The sequence below is a fragment of the Oncorhynchus clarkii genome, chromosome 28 (genome assembly GCF_045791955.1).
Source record: "Oncorhynchus clarkii lewisi isolate Uvic-CL-2024 chromosome 28, UVic_Ocla_1.0, whole genome shotgun sequence".
Classification (NCBI taxonomy): domain Eukaryota; kingdom Metazoa; phylum Chordata; class Actinopteri; order Salmoniformes; family Salmonidae; genus Oncorhynchus; species Oncorhynchus clarkii.
Genome location: NC_092174.1, coordinates 12,222,486 through 12,244,131, shown reverse-complemented (window position 1 = coordinate 12,244,131; position 21,646 = coordinate 12,222,486). Strand labels below are relative to the sequence as shown.

Genomic DNA, 21,646 nt, shown 5'->3' with positions numbered 1-21,646 from the left:
TACCTCATGAAGCTGGTTGAGAGAATGCCAAGAGTTTGCAAAGCTGTCATCAAGGCAAAGGGTGGTTACTGCATAGTTACTACATGATTCCACATGTGTTATTTCATAGTTTTGAAAACCCTTGAATGAGTAGGTGTGTCCAGACTTTTGACTGGAAATGTATTTAAACTCAGCAAAAAAAGAATTGTCCTCTCACTGTCAAATGCGTTTATTTTCAACAAACTTAACGTGTAAATATTTGTTTGAACATAAGATTCAACAACTGAGACATGAATGGCCCAAGCCCTCACCCTCCGATCCAACAGGTCCCAGACGTGCTCAATGGGATTGAGATCCGGGTTCTTCGCTGGCCATGGCAGAACACGGACATTCCTGTCTTACAGGAAATCACGCACAGAACGAGCAGTATGGCTGGTGGCATTGTCATGCTGCAGGGCCATGTCAGGATGAGCTTGCGGGAAGGGTACCACATGAGGGAGGAGGATGTCTTCCCTGTAACGCACAGCGTGGAGATTGCCTGCAATGACAACAAGCTCAGTCCGATGATGCTGTGACACACCACTCCAGACCATGACGGACCCTCCACCTCCAAATCGATCCCGCTCCAGAGTACATGCCTCGGTGTTACTCTCATTCCTTCGACAATAAACACGAATCCGACTATCACCCCCGGTGATACAAAACTGCGACTTGTCAGTGAAGAGCACCTTTTCCCAGTCCTGTCTGGTCCAGCGACGGTGGGTTTGTGCCCACCCGTTGTTGCTGGTGATGTCTGATGAGGACCTGCCTTACAACAGGCCTACAAGCCCTCAGCCCAGCCTCTCTCAGCCTATTGCGGACAGTCTGAGCACTGATGGAGGGATTGTGCGTTCCGGGTGTACCTGTCTCGCCGATGTTCGGATGTACCGATCCTGTGCAGGTGTTGTTACATGTGGTCTGCCACTGCGAGGACCATCAGCTGTCCATCCTGTATCCCTGTAGCGCTGTCTTAGGCATGCCACAGTATGGACATTGCAATGAATTGCCCTGGCCACATCTGCAGTCCTCATGTCTCCTTGCAGCATGCCTAAAGGCACGTTCACGCAGATCTGTGAAGTTTTTTGGATTTTTACAAATTATCTTTGAAAGACAGGGTCCTGAAAAAGGGACATTTCTTTTTTTTGCTGAGTTTATTAGCTGTCAGAGTTAATCAGTTAATTCAAGTCAACGTTTTGTAATTTTAGGGCACAATACATTTTTTCCACCAATAATCAAATTTTTTTAAAACATTCAAAATACATGTACAGCTAAAATCAACAATGTCAATACAAGTTTACATTAAGATTAAAGATAGTGTGCTTTAGTAATTTGCCAGATTTTGCTTACCATTATTTTAGACAAAATCAAGACATCAATATTCTTATGCTTTTTGTATAAAAACTATTAAATTACAGCTCAATTTGAGCAAATTCGGAATTTGATCAAATCCTCCGATTAACTTGTTTAAATGTTCTAATCATTTGAGAGTCCAACTTATACGGAACAAAAATATAAATGCAACATGTAAAGTGTTAGTCCCATGATTCATGAGCTGAAATTAAAGATCCCAGAAAGTTCCATACAAACAAAAAGCTTAAATTATTGCAAAATAAAATGTCATCCCTGTTTGTGAGTATTTCTCCTTTGCCAAGATAATCCATCCATCTGACAGGTGTGGCATATCAAGAAACTAATTAAACAGGTGCACCTTGTGCTGGGTACAAAAAAAGGCTTCTAAAATGTGACGTTTTGTCACACAACACAATGCCACAGATGTCTCAAGTTTTGAGGGAGCGTGCAATTGGCATGCTGACTGCATGAATGTCCACCAGAGCAGTTGCCAGAGAATTTAATGTTCCTTTCTCTAGCATAAGCCGCCTTCAACATTGTTTTAAGATAATCTGGCAGTATGTCAGATAATTTGTAACCACGCCAGCCCAGGACCTCCACATCCGGCTTCTTCACCTGAGGGATTGTCTCAGACCAGCCACCCGGACAGCTGATGAAACAGGAGTATTTCTGTCTATAATAAAACCCTTTTGTGGGGAAAAGCTCATTCTGATTGACTGGGCTTGGCTCCCCAGTGGGTGGGTCTTGCACCCAAGTGGGTGGGCCTGTGTCCAGTCATGTGAAATCCATAGATTAGGGACTAATTATCTCATTTCAATTGACTGATTTCCTTATATGAACTGTAACTCAGTAAAATCATTGCATGTTGCGTTTATATTTTTGTTGAGTAGATATTCTGATAACATGGCAACCATGTTTTGTGTTTGTTTCATGTGACATTGATGGAATGTTCTCCTAAACCTCAGAAAACTGGACCCATGAATGTTCTTCCAACGTTGCCATGAAACATGTCTTGAACAATAATATTATATTCTGAGAACATAGCAACCATGTTCTGTGTATGCTTGGAGTGATGTTGATGGAATGTTCTCCTAACCCTCAGAAAACTGGACACAAATGTTTTTGCAGCATCTCATGAGATGCATTAATACTGTATATTGTGAGAACATGGTAGCCATGTTCTGTTTGACATCAAGGGAATGCTCTCCTACCTCTAAAACATGCTAAATAGATTCTCTGGAGGTTTTGGCTAACATTTTTTCAAACATCACAGGAACATTACGGGTAACATTACAAAAACGTTCTCTCTCCCTACAATTGTTAGCTGGGTTAAAAGGATATCAATTTAAGCAGCAAGAACAGTTTGAGGAGTGACTATTATCCTGTAAATGTTCATCAAACTCTGAGCAACTCAACCTCGCGACGATAAAGACACAAGAGTTTCTGTTTGATTTACTTTCTTGTCATAGCACATTGGTACCCCAACTGGCACTTCTTAGATGTGAACGGTGAAGGTTGGAAATCAAACACACGTGAGACCTACCTGTGAGAACTGGAGAAAAGTCGTCCGATAGCAAGAGAATAAAGAACACAACAATATCAATTAAACATACTGTATATCAGGGCATCTCATACTGTATATCAGGGCATCTCATACTGTATATCAGGGGTTCCCATGAAGGTACCCAAGGGGTCCGCAGCCAGATCTCAAAAGATACAAATAATACGGCGTCTTCAAAAAGTATTCATACCCTTTGACCTATTCAGCCTTTTCTTGTGTTACACCCTGAATTCAAAATGGAATCATGTAGTAACCAAAAAAAGTGTTAAACAAATCAAAATATATATTTCAGATTATTCAAAGTAGCCACCCTTTGCCTTGATGACAGATTTGCACACTCTTAGCATTCTCTCAACTAGGTTCAGGAGGTAGTCAGCTGGAATGCATTTCAATGAACAGGTGTACCTTGTTAAAAGTTCATTTGTGGAATTTCTTTCCTTCTTAATGTGTTTGAGCAAATGTGTTGTGACAAGGTAGGGATGGTATACAGAAGATAGCCCTATTTGGTAAAAGACCAAGTCCATATTATGGCAAGAACAGCTCAAACTGCCGTGTATTTCTGAGACGCAGAGTATGTGAACAGATGACCTCCGCATGTGTCGTTTCAACCATGAAGCATGGAGGAGGTGTGATGGTGCTTTGCTGGTGACACTGTCTGTGATTTATTTAGAATTCAAGGCACACTTAACCAGCATGGCTACCACAGCATTCTGCAGCGATACGCTTTCCCATCTGGTTTGCGCTTAGTGGGACTATCATTTGTTTTTAACAAGACAATGACCCAACACACGTACAGGCTGTGTAAGGGCTATTTGACCAAGAAGGAGAGTGATGGAGTGCTGCATCAGATGACCTGGCTTCCACAATCACCCGACCTCAACTCAATTGAGATGGTTTAGAATGAGTTGGACCACAGAGCGAAGAAAAAGCAGCCAACAAGTGCTCAGCATATGTGGGAACTCCTTCAAGACTGTTGGAAAAGTATTCCTCATGATTCTGGTTGAGAGAATGCCAAGTGTGCAAAGCTGTCATCAAGGCAAAGGGTGGCTACTTTGAAGAATATAAAATATATTTTGATTTGTTTTAAAATATATTTTGATCACTTTTTTGGGGTTTTTGGGTGTTATTTCATGGTGTTCATGTCTTCACTATTATTCTACAATGTAGAAAATAGTAAAAATAAAGAAAAACCCTGGAATGAGTAGGTGTGTCCAAACCTTTGACTGGTACTGTATGTGTATATATATATATATATATACATATATATATATATATATATACATATATATATATATATATATATATATATATATATATATATATACATATATATATATATATATATATATATATTTATATATATATATATATATATATATATTTTTTTTACAATTATTATTATTTATTTTGTTCTGAATATTGCTAACAAATTAAATGAATTTTGGCCAATGGATCCGTGGAATACGTTTAGAGTGTGTAAATACAACACAACTTAATATTATTAATCACAGTACTCCACACCAATTATACATTTCTCAACTCAATAGTTATTGTACTCCCCCCCCCAAAATGTTACATTTCTAGATAAATGCACTGTAATTTAAAGCTGGAATCCTTCATGGTAAAACTGACACAGACGTTTTTCGATATTACAACAACAAAGAAGTTACTCCAATTGGACATCCTTGCACGTGCGATAGAAGAGCACAATATGTAGTGCAATTCTTTTTTTACCATGCTTCACCACGCTCCTCAGCTCTGCAACAAAAACAATAACGGTGGCGAGGCAGCCGGTGGCGAGGCAGCCGGTGGCGAGGCAGCCGGTGGAGCAGCCAGTGGCGCCGTTTCCCCCTACTGCCGATTCCATCTTTAAAACTGTAACGTTCTCTCTGACACATGGAAACATTTGTAGAATTGCAGGATATTCGCTTTTAAAGCTGCAAAAGGTTCTCTCCGATGCCAAGAGTCGGGCCTTTAAAATGTTCCTCCCCGAGACTTGGTTCGTCCGGCCATGCACTGCTGAAGTCATAGTAAAACTCCTTGCATGTCATTTTATATCTCGCTCAAGTTGTGTTCTGATTACGAAAGGGTCCACTGATGAATTTGCTACCACAAAAGGGGTCCCAGGCCCTGTTGTATATTACACATTTTTGTTAACGTGACCACCATAACCAGAATAGCCTATTGATCAATGCAATTAAATCATTTCAGAGGTTTCTGCAGTGAGCAGACATAACCAGCCAGGCAGAGCACTGGGCTGCATGGGATAATTTTACCATCGCCCTAGATTTCCTCTCACTTTCCTCAGAGACGAATGACCCAGCTCATACTTCCTACGCCTTCCTTCCCATCCCGTTTCTCTTTCGCAGCCGGCGGGAGATAGCAATACCTCAATGTGTACCGCAGGAGTTCCGCAGACATTCAAAAGATCCTCCTCAGAAGCTTTTCTCTTAAAAGCATTCTGTCTGAGCTCACCTGTGGGGCAGCAATGCTGAGGGCTGTGTTGGCCAACTCCATCTTATCCTGGGACTTTTCGCGTGCAAGACGGGCAGCCTCTTTGACCTCCTTAAACCGCTCAGAAAACTGAGGACGGACAAGAGCGAAATGCATTTAGTTTGACATTGCAGTAAGCCTTGGATAATGTGCCTAAAAATGATGATCACACAAGATAAATGAGTTGTCCATAATTCAACAACTGAATTATTTTGGGACGCCAGACCCTTGTGTAGAGTGAAGTTAGAAGATCTTCACCTGATGCAGCTGCTGCTCTGTAGCGAAGCCCAGGCCGTAGACCGTGTTGGCCCTGCTGTCCGCCCATTGGCCAAACTTCTGCGAGGTCCTGGTGAACGTCATGCTGGGTGTAATGGTGCAGTTGATAATGGCCTGGGGATAGAGGGAGGAGGACAACATTGCTTAATGCAGTAGTAGTTCCTCACCTCACCTGATGAACCTCAAAAGCTATCATGCACAACAGATTATTGTTCACGTTGGTGCCAACGTGAGGACTCGTTCTCTCGGACTTTGAACAAAGAGAAGTGAAACATCTGCGATCATAACGGGAAGCATCCGTTTGCCTTTTCATAATATCCAAATGGATCGTTTCAAATCCATTGTACAAACAGATGGTTATACCCATCTTCTCTGTAAACAGTTATCTCCTTTGGAAATGTCTTCTGAGCTTATTCTGATAGCATGACATGCCCATCTTTTAGATTGGACTGTGGGTGCATGGCAATCAATGGCTTGCATTATTTTAAGGACGTAACAAACAAATGCCATTTATTTGACTGGCCGACCCTTTAACAGATTAACAAACATTGCATCAGGCAGTGCGGAGAAGTGGCTACAGCCCCTCCATTTGGTTTCACGTCACATGAGAAAACACATTAAGCAGACCCATTTATAAACTTCTGCATCAGCTGCAGAATTACTATAATATGACTGATGTAAAACCCCAGAATCAGAGGGCAAGGGAAGCTTAAAGAAGAGGAGCTTTTTAAACAAACGATTACAAGAGTCAGGGGCAACATGTTTCACATGACGTGGTACAAAAAATTACCACGTTGCCAGACAACAGATGGGTGGAATTAGGTTGCTGACCACAGGGTCTGCTGGGAGTGGGGAATGTGGGTCAGACCAGAGGTGTTAAGAAGAGATCAGATAAATTACAGGGCAGCATTGGGGAATCTAAATTCAAAACGTGTGAGGAATCTGTGCCTTGATCTTCTGAGCGCTGTTTGGTGACATTGAGTTTCTGTTCACACTCCAGTTCTTACTGACTGAACAATGGCTCAATTGTTTTTAAATTAATAAAAGCCCACAACCACTTATTTTATGTTTAGCCTCGTGAACAACCAAGGTCTTTGGAGATGGAAGGATAAATGAGAGTACGGGCAAAAGTAAGAGTGAACACAATCTTAAAACATGCCAATGCTGATCTACTACACATACCAGACCCATCTTTATCTACTCTCTTTGTCAAACTGTAAATTGCTTTTTTGTTGTTGGCTAGAAGCAAGTGATTGTGAACTGAAAGCACCTCTGGAGACCATATTTTCAACCGTCCCGCAATGTCCTAAGAACATCTCTCGAAAAGGATGTTTCCCTAAATCAGAGCTTTCGACAAGACCACACATTCACATACTCTTAACTGTGGTCTGCATTCATGTTCCGGAGAGTCACTGTACAGGACAGCACAGCTGCCTGGCTCACCTTGGTACCGCCCACGCTGATGATGCGGTACACGTTCCTGTTGCCGTCGTAGAAGAAGGAGACGGTGACGGCATGCTTACTGGCAGGGATCCAGTTCCTCTTGGTGTTCGGGTCGATCTGGAACACATGGGCCCTGGCGCTGAAGATTGGCTGCTCCCTGGGGCAAGGAGGGGACATGGAGCTAAGCATGTGAAGACAAATTGTGGCCAATAATTTTATATTCCTTAACATGGCCCAGCAAATTAGAGTATGTGAAGACTAATGCAAAGACAACTTGACCAAGGCTCCCATTTTTCTAAATAATTATTTTCTTCTCAGTTTAAATTTTTGAATGAACACAGTTCACTAAACAAATTGACAACTCATGATTCCGGACAACCCTCATATTCTAATCAAGACCTACTGTTCATTTTCTGATGAATATGAAATGTCTACAATTTCTTTGTGCTTTCGCAGAGGAAAAACAACCTCCTATTCCTCCCATAATGGAGCATAGCTCCCAAACTTGACTGGCTGCCATAATGCTACAGACGTTGGCGTCACCTTTGGCAGCTCTTTATGTCCTATTCTCATTTGCCAGTGGGTTGTGGTTGGCACAAGACCGTTGACTAAAAAGCTCAGAACCTTTGCACAAGTCCCCTCCCAACCCCTGCTCCTGCCAGTGTGACCATGCTAGGTATCCTAGAAACGAGGTAAATATTTCAAAGCAACAATGCCACTGGTGTTCGAGCTTAGTTTGGCAACTGTGGCACGGAAAATGGAAACGCAACCAAATCTGAATGACAGCAGTGGAAAGATCGTACACAGAGGGGGAGTTAAAGTCCAGTTACTGTGCAATGCAATTAGACAAAGTGGAGAGGCTGCGCCTCATCTATAGCCTGGGAAGACAACCAATCTCTGCAAGAGTAGCCTAAGTGTCTTTTCTTTTTCAATAAGTTGTTGTTGTTGGTATAGTCTGGCTTGGGCAATTGTAGTTAAGTGATGTCTCTCTACCAAGTAGCCTGCTAAATCATTGCTGTTTGAACTGCTGAATGCTCAGTACTTGTGGCTGTGAAGGGTTGAAACATTGACTTGAACTGGTTTCAGGTCAATTTGAGTAGTAGCTTTGTGATAATTGGTGGGTGTGTCTTTTGGATGGGGTATCTTTCTTCATCTTTGCTAGGTAATCATCAATCAGTGCTGAGCGGCGTGCTGTCCTTCAGTCCCCACATTTTTTGACCTTAACGGAGACATAGATTACCTCAGAGAGCACTGCTACTTCGTCATCTGACTATGTGTTCTCTCATAGTCCAAGAGCATCTGGTCGTGGCGGTGGTGGCAAAAGGATACTCATTTCTCTTCAGTGGAGATTTTTTATTTCCCCCCCTCTCTCACCTGTCCATCTCCTCATTTGAATTCCATGCTGCCACTGTCACTTGTCCACTCAAGCTGTTGTTATCTATCACCGACAGGAGGGGTACACTACAAAGCAGGATCAATAAATGAATTAGCTAGCGAACTTCCACAAAATATTTAAAACTAGATATTTTGAGAAAGATAAGCTTGAAATGGGCATGGTCCAATTGACTCAACACCAAAAACACATACGTTTAGATTTCTTAATGAACCAGAAAATCAATAGTTATTTTGGGTTGTTTATCAAAGTTATCTGGTTAACTCATTGAATCTTCTTTGTAGAACACCCCTCTGGTGCCCTTGTAAAGTTGCTCAATGTGTTTGACACCTTGATAAACTAAATTCCTGACGATGGCTCACCACTCATTGTACTGGGCGACTTCAACCTCCCGACGCCTGACCTCAATTTCTTTCCACCTCTTTCTTTCCACAACTTTACTCTTTAGACCTCACCTTTTCCCAGTCCCCTCCCACTCACAAGGCAGGCAATGCGCCTCATTTACTAGAGGCTGTTCGTACTAATCTCCTTGCAAACCCCCTCACCCCATCCTCCAACCCTACCTACTTAGTCCACCTAGCCCACTCAGCCTTCCCAGATGGGCATGCGCCATCACATTCTTTGCCCTCTCTCTCCTCTTCTATCATATCATCTCTCCCTTCTGCTAAATTATTTTATTTCCTGTTTCCTGTCCCTTTGACCATACTCTCCTCTCCTTCAGAATCCTATGACTCTCACTATCCCCTTTCCTCCAGGCTGGCTCGGCCCTCCCCTCCTGCTGCATGGCGGAGTGACTCACTGCGAGCTCACAGAACAGGGCTGTGGGCAGCTAAACAAAAATGGAGGAAAACTAATTTCCAGAGGACCTATCATCCTTCTACTCTACCTTCTCTTCCTCTGCATGCGCTGCTAAAGCTGCTTTCTATCACTATAAATTTCAAGTTCCTGCCTCCAATTCTCTTCCACCTTCTTCTCATCCTTAATCCTCCACCAGCTCCCCTTTCCTCTCTGCGAACGACTTTGTCAACCACTTTGAAAGAAAGGTTGATGACATCCACTCAGCCAACTGAGGCCACTTGTCCCAATTACACAGAACTACCCTATGTCTTGACCTCTTTCTACCCTCTCTCTCCAGATGAAATCCTTATACCCGTGATGTCCAGCTACCCAACAACCTTCCCACTCAACCCCATCCCCTCCTCCAGACGATCTCTGGAGACCTCCCATTCTTCACTTCCTTCCTCCCTGACCATTGGCTCAAGACGGCCAGAGTCGCTTCCCTCCTCAAGAAACCAACACTCGACCCCTCTGACTACAGACCAGTATCCCTTCTTTCTATGCTTTCCAAAACACTTGAGCATGCTGTCTATGACCAACTTTCTTGTTATCTCTCTCAGAACGACATTCTTAACCCTAACCAGTCAAGTTTTAAGACGGCTCACTAAACTGAGACCACTCTCCTCTGTGTTACGGAGGCTCTCTTCTCTGCAAAAGCTGACTCTCTCTCCTCTATTCTCATCCTCCTAGATCTACCCGCTGCCATCAACACTGAACCATCACATCCTCTCCACCATCTCAAGGATAGACGTCTCAGACTCTGTACACTCCTGGATTGCATCCTACCTGGCAGGTCGCTCCTACCAGGTGACGTGGAGAGGATCTGTGTCTGCACCACATGCTCTCACTATTGGTGTCCCCCAGGGCTCGTTTCTAGGACCTCTCCTCTTTTCTCTGTACACCAAATCACTCGGCTTGGTGTACACCCCACTTTGCCATACCCACTTTGCCATACCCACGGTTAGCTGAACTGACGCCACTGTGTTCATCCTTCCCAAGTTATCCAATGTCACTCCGCTCCTCAGCACACTTTACTGGCTTCCATTTTAAGCTTGCATCCACTTCAAGACCCTGGTCCATAACTTCAGGCTATGCTCAAACCCTACACCCCAACCCGAGCACCCCGTTCTGCCACCTCATGTCTCTTGGCCCTCCTACCCTTACAGGGGTCAGCTCCCGCTCAGCCCAGTCAAAACTCTTTTCTGTCCTGGTACCCCAATGGTGGAAGAAGCTTCCCCCTATCCCTGCCCATCTTCCAAAAATGTCTGAAACCCTACTTCTTCAAACAAAAGAGTATCTTAAATAAGACATCTCAGTCTTATTCCCCCACTAACAAAAAAAACGTTGCCAGTTTACTAACTATCGGTTCTGGCAAACAATCATTATGCACACCTGCGTCCCATAATTAGACACACCTCGACTTTATCAATGCCCTGATTAATCCATCTTTATTTAATCCTCAGTTGTCATCAGTCCTTAGGTGTTATTGGTTTTCTCTCACGTTCAGTACGCTTCCCATGTTTGTTCTTTGTATCTGTTCAGTATTAAACTCACCATCTGCACCTGTACGTTACAGAATGACACCTCACAATATGGAAGCAGCAGAAGATTCAACGCTCTTCCAGACGGTTAACGAACAAGGTTACAGTATCTACTCCATAAACACCATGACCAGCTGGCAAAACTGGGTACATTCTCTAGGTTCTCTATACCTCTTTCAGAGGGCCTCCTACCATGGGTTGTTACAGTGAGCCAGTCCCCCACACTACCCATTCTTCCACCCAGGTCAGGGATGCCCGACTGTCCTTTCCAGAGAAATATGACGGTACTCCATCGAAATTCTGTGGCTTCCTACTCCAGTTCTCCCTCTATTTCGCCTATCAGACGAGAGCTCCCACCACCGAGAGGTCCAAGGTTGCCATGGTAATATCCCTGCTGGCCAGACGGGCGTTGAAGTGGGCTACGGCAGTCTGGGAGAGAGAAAGAGCTGGGTTCCTATGAGAGGTTCATGGCTCTGTTCAGGGCAGTCTTCGACCATCCTCCAGAGGGCAGAGAGGGAGGTGAGCGACTTTTCCAGCACCGGCAGAGGGCCCAGACTGTTGCGGAGCACCTTTCAGACTGTGGCAGCCTCCAGCAGATGGAATGAGCCGCCACTCCGCCCTCTATTCCGCAGTGGACTGCGCAAGGAGGTCCTGACGGAGTTGGCATGTCGGGATGACAACATATCCTTGGACACTCTCATCTCGATGGCCATTCGTCTGGATAACCTTCTTCGGGAGCACCGGTGTACACATCGCCACGCTCCTCCCTCCTATGGCTGTCCTGAGGCAGAGCCTGAACCCATGGAGGTACGGGCCACACACCGCTCTGTGGCAGAGCGGCGTCGCCAGAGACAGCTGGGGCTCTGTTCCTATTGCGGCCAGGAGAGGCACCAGCTTCAGCGGTGTCCGGTGCGCCCTAACCCAGGCAGCCCCGTGATCTTCCATTTCCCAGGTTAGGAGTGAGTACGCCATTATCATAGTTTCCCGCCAAACCCTTTATGGTTCCTAGTTCACTGGCTGGCTGTCCCTCAAGTGTTGTCTCTACAGCTCTAGTGTACTCCGGTGCCGCTGGGAACTTCATCGACCAGGGCCTCACCTCCTCCCTGAACTTCATACCTGCTCCTGCTACCTGCCCTCCAGAACGCACAGGGTTAGTGTCACGTCTACTCCCGTCGTCGCCAGTTTACTAAACACCGGTTCTGGCAACCCATCATTAAGCACACCTCGACTTTATCAATACCCTGATTACTCCCCCTTTATTTAACCCTCAGTTGTCAGGTGTCATTGGTTTTCTCTCACGTTCAGTACGCTTCCCATGTTTGTTCTTTTGTATTTGTTCAGTATTAAACTCACCTTCTGCACCTGCTTTCTGACTCCCAGCGTATACGTTACACACCGAGTCAATTTAAGATGAACGCACTATCTCGCTCTGGATAAGAGCGTCTGCTTAACAACTAATGTAAAATGTGAGGAGACGAGTATAGGCTATAAAAAACTTGGATTACGTACGCAGTAAGGTCAAAAGGACTATACCTTGACACGTAGCTGCAGATTGATAGTTTGCCTTTTTCACCCTCATCGTATTCAATTCAAAGCTGTACAAACTATTCAGGACATACACTCCACTGCAGTTAGAGGGTTGATGTTATAAAGTACCCACTAAATCTCATACTGACATGTACAACATTTATATGGGTTTAAGTGTCTGATTTAATGTGTATTGGATGAGTACTAGTGTGTATTATTACAACAACATATGGTAGTGACGATCCCGTCCATTTCGTTGGCTGATGATTGCGATAAGTAAAATAAACCTAGCACAAATATCAACTAGATCATTTATGGATGATTTAAGACATGGCAAATACCAGGTCACTGTGCACATTAAACTGTATTCAAATGAACTAGTCTGACCTCTTCGGTGATGAAGGTAAGCAGACACAGTATCAGATTTAAGTTAATGGGTGTTGAATCTTTGCTCTAATTCTATGTGCCAGGATCTCTAAATCGCATGAGTTTTGGTGTAAATTAGGGTAGGACTAACATTCCAACCTCAAGAATCCCAAGTATACAAAAACAATTAGCTTACAATGACAACTATTGGTTGCTAGCCAGCGTTTTTGCTTTCCAAGTCAAGACTTTTCTTCACATTAACCCTACTGCTAATAACCACTACCACCATCAAAGCAGACCCACAGACTCGCTCTCCCCCTCTCTAAGACACACACACGGGCTTGGGCTTGTGGACCATGTTTGGCAAACTCCCTGATAAAAACCCTGAGCTGTAATTCTCTGTCTCATCACACAGTAATCCCACTCTTGTCAGCTGATCTCATGCTTAATAACCAGCTTCTATAAGGCTGGCAGTCACCCCAGGCTCAGACAGACACTGATCAGAGGGTTGTCCAGGCAGGGGACGGAAGCAGTGCTGTGGAACAGAGTCGGACAGAAACGGTAGGCTACAAAGTTCGGCAATCTCACTTTGAGACATGGAAATTCAGCGTCTACCATGTTGGCACCGAAGCTTCCAGAATATTAGTTTACATATGAGAAAATTGATTGACATTCTGGGTTAGATTGTTATTACCATGGAGCGTTTGGTGCCGAAATTAGGGAAGGGTTTGTTAGCCCAACTTTGACCAGGCATGAGAAATGATCCTCTATGGGGACTGAGCTACACCCACCATCCATCTGATTGGTCTTTTGGTCAGTTGGGTTTGTCCTTCAAACCTCTATCATAGGGAGCAACATTACTGGCTCCCGGCTCCACAGGGATCACCCCAATGCGATGAGATCACCCTGCAGAGCCTGAGCCACCGGGACGCCTCTTTAACCTCCACACACATTCCTCCAGTGCCAAGGAGGTGTGGCGCTACGAGAGACCTGAGGGCTTGCATCAGGCACAGCGCAAGCCAGATGTTTCAGTGTTTCAGACGACTGTCTCTCTGTGGGAGCTAAATGGCTAACGGATCTCTTTCCAGGATCTACTATTCATCCTTCATATTAAACAGATGGACATGGCTTAGTGGGATGTGCCAATGCTGCACAGACACACACGCACATGCACACGCACACACACACGCACACACACACACACACACACACAAATAGTATGTGCACAGTCGCGCACGCACACACAGTCACAATTTCAGGGGGGTGCTCACATTTATATTTGAATTGTTATAGGGGGCCCTAATTTGTACCCTGCACACGGTTTGAACATATTGATTGGTTTCATTAGATATGCTCCAGCTGTTAAATAGGTGAGCTGAATTCCACCAGGATAGAGGTAGGGAGAAGAATCCGATTTCAGATAATGAAAAACAAGTTTCTGGTGATGGAAATTCCACAACGATGCTTTTCCTATATCTATTATGATTAACAACCACTTTAATTCATGTTCTCTTTTTGTAGAATGGTGTACCACTCCCACTATCAGTTCTAACGGGTTTCTTGGCATATTATTACAGTAGATTCCTCTCCATGCTGTAAACAGAACAATTTACATGGATGCTTCTGTAGAGGAGATTCTGGTGGCATACTGTGCTGGGCGAGTACTACTCTCCCTGAATGAGTACAGCAATAATAGCCCAACAGTGGCCTTAGAGCAATTACATAAATGTACTGCTCAAATAAGGTAGTACAGGTCTCTGCAGTACCACTAACATAACATGAGATAAATGGATAAACAGCATGAACACTAACTGGTTTACTTTGTAAATCAAGTTTGAAACCACTTATTATCAATATAACATCAAGAAACAATGAATCTAGTGCGATATTCTCAGATGCAAATCAACATCACTCCAAAACTTGTAAATGTAATTCCAGAGCCATTTGACCTACTTGCGTTGTGATCACAGATCCGTGCACTATCAGACTACTACTCCATAAGACACAAGAGAAGACTCTCTCTCGTCCTGTTGAAGTAGAGGTCCTGTAAGAGTCATATGCATCCCAAGGTCATTACACCAATACTTTTACTGACAACTGTTGGGATGGATCTCTTTGGACTTTGTGGTCATTATGCCACCACCGACAACAGACAACAGGGGCTATTGAGTAGGTGTTCAGGAGAGGATATCACCACTGAAATGACAGCCACTTACCTTTCTCGATGGTGTGGATACATCTTATTAGGCAGGAGATGTGTTCTTTCTATGGAAGAAGGAAATTAACACACACTGATTAGTGTTACAAAATGTTTCGGGTGAAAACGTCATCTTGATGTATGCACATCAAGATTATGGTTTCAACAACAAACAATATTTTGACATTAACAGACAACTGGACTAGATAATAATGACCGGGGAAAAAAGTGACCGGTTGGTCAATGTATCAATAGCCTTTCAATTTACAGATCAAGGTTTGTGTACACCAATATTAAAACGAATTGTCCCGACTTTTGAAATATGGTTCTGACTGCAGCATAGCCTAAACTTTTCTCTCATAGCAAATTTAGCAGCGGTCCAATGCAATAAGTCAGTGAGAGTTGAATAGTTACTCGAAACACTCACCTCATGTCGTTGTAAAATATTAATGAGATGTATTGATCCAGATCTAATATGGGCTCCTTTATGTTTTAGAATAGTGGCGCTGAAATCCTTCCTCTCCTGTGTCCGGATACGGATGCTTCCCAATTTACCACCGGAATTTCACTGCAAAGGGCAAGACTTGACTGTGAATAGGCTACTGTGGACATTAGCTGCCAATGAAATGATATGCGCTCTGTTCCTTCACTTGGAAAGGCTTACCACGACGTTGGACATCGATGGCATCACTAAACTGGAGCAACGTGTATCAGTTGCCACAGTCCGGGCGGTCCATCGCGAGCATATTTCTCCGATTTTCTTCTCTTTGGCTGTACTTCAGTAACCTTGTTGTAGCGCAGTGCCCCGCGAAGCTCTGGTTCTAGGCTATACTCCTCTTGACGGCTCAATGTGAGACGCAAGCATACAGTGTTATGCACTGGTAGGCTACAAAGTATCGCTACTTTTATATTGGTTACATTTCTTATCCCGTCAAGAACCTCGCGCGGTGCAGCGCTTCATGGTAACGATTTCCTACAGTTGTGTTTATAACCAGTCGATATACCACCACCTGCTGGTTACAGTTTGGTGGTGGGTCAAATTCCATTTCATTTTAATGACAAAACTCGTGCTGTAAACTACTTCATTGTTGACCATAGGCAAATAAATATGGCCTACTTAACACTAATTAAGGCCATACACTATTTCATTTTCACATTGCTCACATTAAAACAAATTCCTTAACCCTTGTGTGGTGTTGGGGACTGTGGGACCCATTTTGTGGGACCCAAGTTTACTAAAATAAAAATTATACAATTCATTATTGTTTTCAACCTGAGACTCATGGGCCTTGGCACATTTTCTGTAAAATAACACATTTTTATTGAGTGCACACTGTGTACCCCCCTACACATTTATATTACATATGTGGTATTCGGGTCCACTTGACCCGAGGGTAATAAAAGTGTGGAAAAGTGTGTGTGTAGGTGAAAACAAGTAAAAACTAAACCAAAAGGTTTGCTGTGTGCCTTCACTTTGTCTTCCTCCTCCCTGGGCCTGCTGTTTCAACATAACACCAAGAACCTGTCTGTCTGTCTCCCTGTCTGTCTCCCTGCCCGTCTCCCGCTTTTCTCGCACTCTTCACCCTTGGTAGTGTGTGAAACTACACAATGTCTTGCGGGATCCTGCACAATGTTATTACAATACATTATTTATATTTGTAATTTTTTACAACATCGAAATAATGTATTTTCCCACATTCGACCCCAGCCAGGTGCAAATTGGGGGAGGGACATAAATAAATAGCTTTGCATGTGTGGCTCCTTACCACAATCAATCAGTATGGCAAAAATAATCTCTGCTCAGAGGGCCTTAGAAATATTTTTTTGCAGAGAGAGAAGCTGGTGTGGAAGGAGCGTCCTTCCTCTTTGGAAGATGAGGATCATGTCTCTGTCAATTCGGAGTCTGACAGTGAGTTGGAAGGAGAGGATGAGATTGACCCTCAGCCTATCCAGGACCAGCCCGTCAGCAACCAGATTATCAGCAGCCTGAAGGAGAAGAAATACAGATGTAAAAAAAACTGTGAAATTGAATGGTCTTCTTGCTCAAGGAAGGAGCCACCCCGCATGGCTGCCAATGTGATAAGGATGCAACCAGGACCGACGCGGATGGAGGTTACTTATGTGCAGGACAGTCTTCTTTTGAACTGTTCATCCCAGAAACCATCCAGAAAATCATTCTGGGCTGCACTAATATGGAGGGAAGGCGTGCTATTGGGGAGAGATGGACCAAACTCATTTACATACATACTTTAGGGTTGTTATCCTGGTTATCTTGGTGTTTTCAGATCCAATTCGGAATCCACAGAATCCATGTGGGATGCAGAAACTGGCAGATAACTTTTCCATGCAACGTCTCTGGAAAACTTCCACATTATTTCCAAGATTATCCGCTTCGATAACCGAGACACCAGACCAGCTCATACAACATGCACATTTGTCATCTGGATGATGTTGAACCCAGATTGGGACGGAGGGAAGCTCCAGAGGAGGCTTTCTCGAGGAGCTGGGCAAGGCATTGGTAAGACCTACAATCCAAGGACCCCAGCTTCTGCAGCAATCGTGAGGAGGATTCATGAGAAGGATGCTGGTGCCCCATCCACCTGGCCCACAGAACCAACAACTCCAATACCGGAAGTAAGTGTGTGATGTTTCATGTGTGTGTGTCTGACTCTCCTACTTTGGTCTGCTGTAACTACAGTTGAAGTCAGATGTTTACATACATTTTAGTCAAATACATTTAAACTCACTTTTTCACAATTCCTGACATTTAATCCAAGTAAAAAAATCCCTGTTTTAGGTCAGTTAGGATCACCACTTTATTTTAAGAATGTGAAATGAATAATAGTAGAGAGAATGATTTATTTCAGCTTTTGTTTCTTTCATCACATTCCCAGTGGGTCAGAAGTTTACATACACTCAATTAGTATTTGGTAGCATTTCCTTTAAATTGTTTAACTTGGGTCAAACATTTTGGGTAGTCTTCCACAAGCTTCCCACAATAAGTTGGGTGAATTTTGGCCCATTCCTCCTGACAGAGCTGGTGTAACTGAGTCAGGTTTGTAGGCCTCCTTGCTCGCACACGCTTTCTCAGTTCTGCCCACACATTTTCTATAGGATTGAGGGCAGGGCTTTGTGATGGCCACACCAATTCCTTGACTTTGCTGTCCTTAAGCCATTTTGCCACAACTTTGGAAGTATGTTTAGGGTCATTGTCCATTTGGAAGACCCATTTGCGACCAAGCTTTAACTTCCTGACTGATATATTGAGATGTTGCTTCAATGTATCCACAATTTTCCTTCCTCATGATGACATCTATTTTGTGAAGTGCACCAGTCCCTCCTGCAGCAAAGCACCCCCACAACATGATGCTGCCACCCCCGTGCTTCACGGATGGGATGGAGTTCTTCGGCTTGCAAGCCTCCCCATTTTTCCTCCAAACATAACAATGGTCATTATGGCTAAACAGTTCTATTTGTGTTTCATCAGACCAGAGGACATTTCTCCAAAAAGTACGATCTTTGTCCCCATGTGCAGTTGCAAACTGTAGTCTGGCTTTTTTATGGTGGTTTTGGAGCAGTGGCTTCTTCCTTGCTGAGCGGCCTTTCAGGTTATGTCGATATAGGACTCGTTTGACTGTTGATATAGATACTTTTGTAACGGTTTCCTCCAGCATCTTCACAAGGTCCATGCTGTTTTTCTGAGATTGATTTGCACTTCTCGCACAAAAGTACGTTCATATCTAGGAGACAGAACGCGTCTCCTTCCTGAGCGGTATGACAGCTGCGTGGCCCCATGCTGTTTATAAGTGCGTACTATTGTTTGTACAGATGAACGTGGTACCTTCAGGCATTTAGAAATTGCTCCCAAGGATGAACCAGACTTGTGGAGGTCTACAATTTTTTATCTGAGTTCTTGGCTGATTTCTTTAGATTTTCCCATGATGTCAAACAGAGGCACTGAGTTTGAAGGTAAGCCTTGAAATACATCCACAGGTACACCTCCAATTGACTCAAATTATATCAATTAGCCAATCAGAAGCTTCTAAAGCCATGGCATCATTTTCTGGAATTTTCCAAAGCATTGTCAACTTAGTGTATGTAAACGTCTGACCCACTGGAATTGTGATACAGTGAATTAATTAAGTGAAATAATCTGTCTGTTAACAATTGTTGGAAAAATGACTTGTGTCATGCACAAAGTAGATGTCCTAACCGACTTGCCAAAACTATAGTTTGTTAACAAAAAATTTGTGGAGTGGTTGAAAAACAAGTTTTAATGACTCCAACCTAAGTGTACGTAAACTTCTGAATTCAACTGTATATATGTGAGTGAGTGAGATGTGAGTGAATGTGTTTATCATTCTAAATGAAGCCGGTAGCAACAAGAAGCAGCGCTGTAATGTGTGGACCCAAGGACAGGAAGACACAGTACACATGCATCAAGTGCAAGAAATACATATGCAACACACACAGTAAAACTCTGTCCCTCATGTGGTGTAGACAGGCCTTCATTTGTGGTGTAGACAGGCCTTCATTTGTGGTGTAGACAGGCCTTCATTTGTGGTGTAGACAGGCCTTCATTTGTGGTGTAGACCGGCCTGTGTTCAATGGGGCTCATTTATCATTTCCATAAAATACAACAATTTGTCCTTCCAATTTGTTCAGTTCAAAGCAATAAACATTAGTGATGAAAACCTTGTTTCACTTATATTTGTTCAAGATAAACATGATTTATTCCACCCGTCATGATTTTCATAGATGTTTGCCAAAAAATGTGCGCCTTTATTGATAAATGTGATCTAACAGATGTAAATATGAACCATGTATGCTGTCTATATTTCTTGTAATTTATAAGGCAACATCTAAGTATTAAGTATTTTTACATAAATTGTTATGGTCCATCAGACCCGCGAACATTAAGTGAATATCAAGAACATGAACACCACACAAGGGTTTACAATGATAGGCTAACGAGGACAACAATTCTGAAGTCCACATGTAGGCCTAAGCTTGAGTTTTGGGTTCCGCAATAACCTATGGGGCCTAGATGTAAAGCTCAGTGCTGGTAGCAGTTGAGTTAATCAAAATTCCAGGGATTCGTTAAAGAAGTTAAGTGATTTAAAATGAACGAAAAGAAGCAACCTTTATTTTTCAAAGCTTTTACAAGGATGATATTTCAGTGAGCAACACAGATGACCAAAAGAACTACAATCATATTCAAACTATTTCCACAGAGAAAGAAATATCACTTCGCTCACTTCAATACAAAACCCCCTCAGAGGCAAATAATACTAAGATCAGACAGGCAGGGGGGGGTTTTGGCTATTTTGTCCGAATTGAAGGTTCTTTGCATTCTAAATTCCCTGTACCTCATGGGGCACTCATGTTGTTTGCTCATCTTCAAGCACAGTTCAAATGATCATTTGCTGATAATGAATCTACTTGAATTTCAATGCTCTGCATTTAGTTGTAGCAACATTTCCTTTCTCTTCAGTAGTTCCCCCTCTGAAATTATAGGCCGATTTCATAAAGGAACAACAAAAATACATGAATGTTTAGTGATGAAACCTGCCAATTGATGTGTACTATTGAATGGCACATACACAGTTTGTCAGATAGGGATAGTTGTCACGGGAAAATAACAGATTTTCATAATTTATCTGAGGGTAGTGGTTAATGTCTATAAGATATCAAAATATCTGTAAGTACAAACATTAAGTCAGAATGGGTGGAATCTTAAACATCTTTCCACAGGTGTTCATCACAGACTGTTTAACCACGTCACTAGCATACAACTATGACTTGTGAAAATCGTAGCCTCTCGTAGACTCAGCAGAATGACATGAAAAATGTCAAATGATACTTAATTATCACAAGCATGGAAGGAAGGGTACCACAATTACTGAGTGATGGTTACACACATTTCATATCAGAGTGAAAGATCTCAGACCTAAAACGAACATGGCAGCAGCGCTAGACTTGGGCAGGAGCTCACCGGAGTGGAGACCCGGCACCTAAAATGTTATACTGCTTGAACTGCTGTACCTCTTATAGAATATTTGCTCAAAAGTATTGTGGAGTCCTGCTAGGCTTGGGCGATATACCGTATACCAGGATATTTCAAAAATACAGACAGCATGATTTTCAATACTGCCCACAGTATGGGTGGGAGGATTTGTAGTTATTATTGTTTTGAAATAGCGCCCCTTGTGTGCACTTCCGGTAATACCGTATACCCCAGTATGGTACAGAAACTGTAAGAAAATCTGGATACCGCCCAACCCTAGCTCCTGCACATAAATTTAAGCAGTACCGGCACAAAATAAGTACCGGCACCTATTTCTGTCCAAGTCAAGCACTGCATGGCAGGGAAGTGACAGAAATAGGACTTACACAAAATACTACTTTACATGTGGGAAACTTTACCATCAATGATACAAACGACATCAACATCTTCTCTCTGTGTGAGACAGGGTAGGCCTACTACATGTTTGAAGATGTAAGTATTGGCGTTTTCATCAAAACTAAAGGACATTCAGAGGGCAAAAGTCAAATGTCAACTTCAACTGGAAAATACAGTTCACGCAATCTATTACATCCCCCAACATTTTTTAAAGGGGGCAAGATGTGGTGGGGGCTAGACA

At 43.1% G+C, this 21,646-nt stretch overlaps 2 protein-coding genes across 4 annotated transcripts in view; both read right to left on the bottom strand.

Moving 5' to 3' along the window:
• LOC139387113 (homer protein homolog 3-like) overlaps positions 1–15,940 on the bottom strand; it is a 35,665-nt gene extending 19,725 nt beyond the window's left edge. The window contains exons 1-6 of one of the 2 annotated variants that reach the window (XM_071133131.1): positions 15,667–15,931; positions 15,430–15,570; positions 15,022–15,070; positions 7,142–7,298; positions 5,681–5,812; positions 5,405–5,512 (exon numbers count right to left, since the gene is read on the bottom strand). In XM_071133131.1, the coding sequence (XP_070989232.1) occupies positions 5,405–5,512; positions 5,681–5,812; positions 7,142–7,298; positions 15,022–15,044 (420 nt within the window). In that variant the 5' untranslated portion in view covers positions 15,045–15,070; positions 15,430–15,570; positions 15,667–15,931. Of the gene's footprint in view, positions 1–5,404; positions 5,513–5,680; positions 5,813–7,141; positions 7,299–15,021; positions 15,071–15,429 lie in introns of both variants that reach the window. The other variant, XM_071133130.1, reaches the window with a different exon arrangement.
• A 4,186-nt stretch (positions 15,941–20,126) lies between these two features.
• Positions 20,127–21,646, bottom strand: part of LOC139386867 (regulator of nonsense transcripts 1-like) — an 11,026-nt gene continuing 9,506 nt past the window's right edge. Inside the window, exons 23-24 of one of the 2 annotated variants that reach the window (XR_011629105.1) lie at positions 20,326–21,646; positions 20,127–20,255 (exon numbers count right to left, since the gene is read on the bottom strand). The exon at positions 20,326–21,646 is cut by the window's right edge and continues 1,537 nt beyond it. The gene's annotated coding sequence lies outside the window, so the exon portion shown is untranslated. The other variant, XM_071132726.1, reaches the window with a different exon arrangement.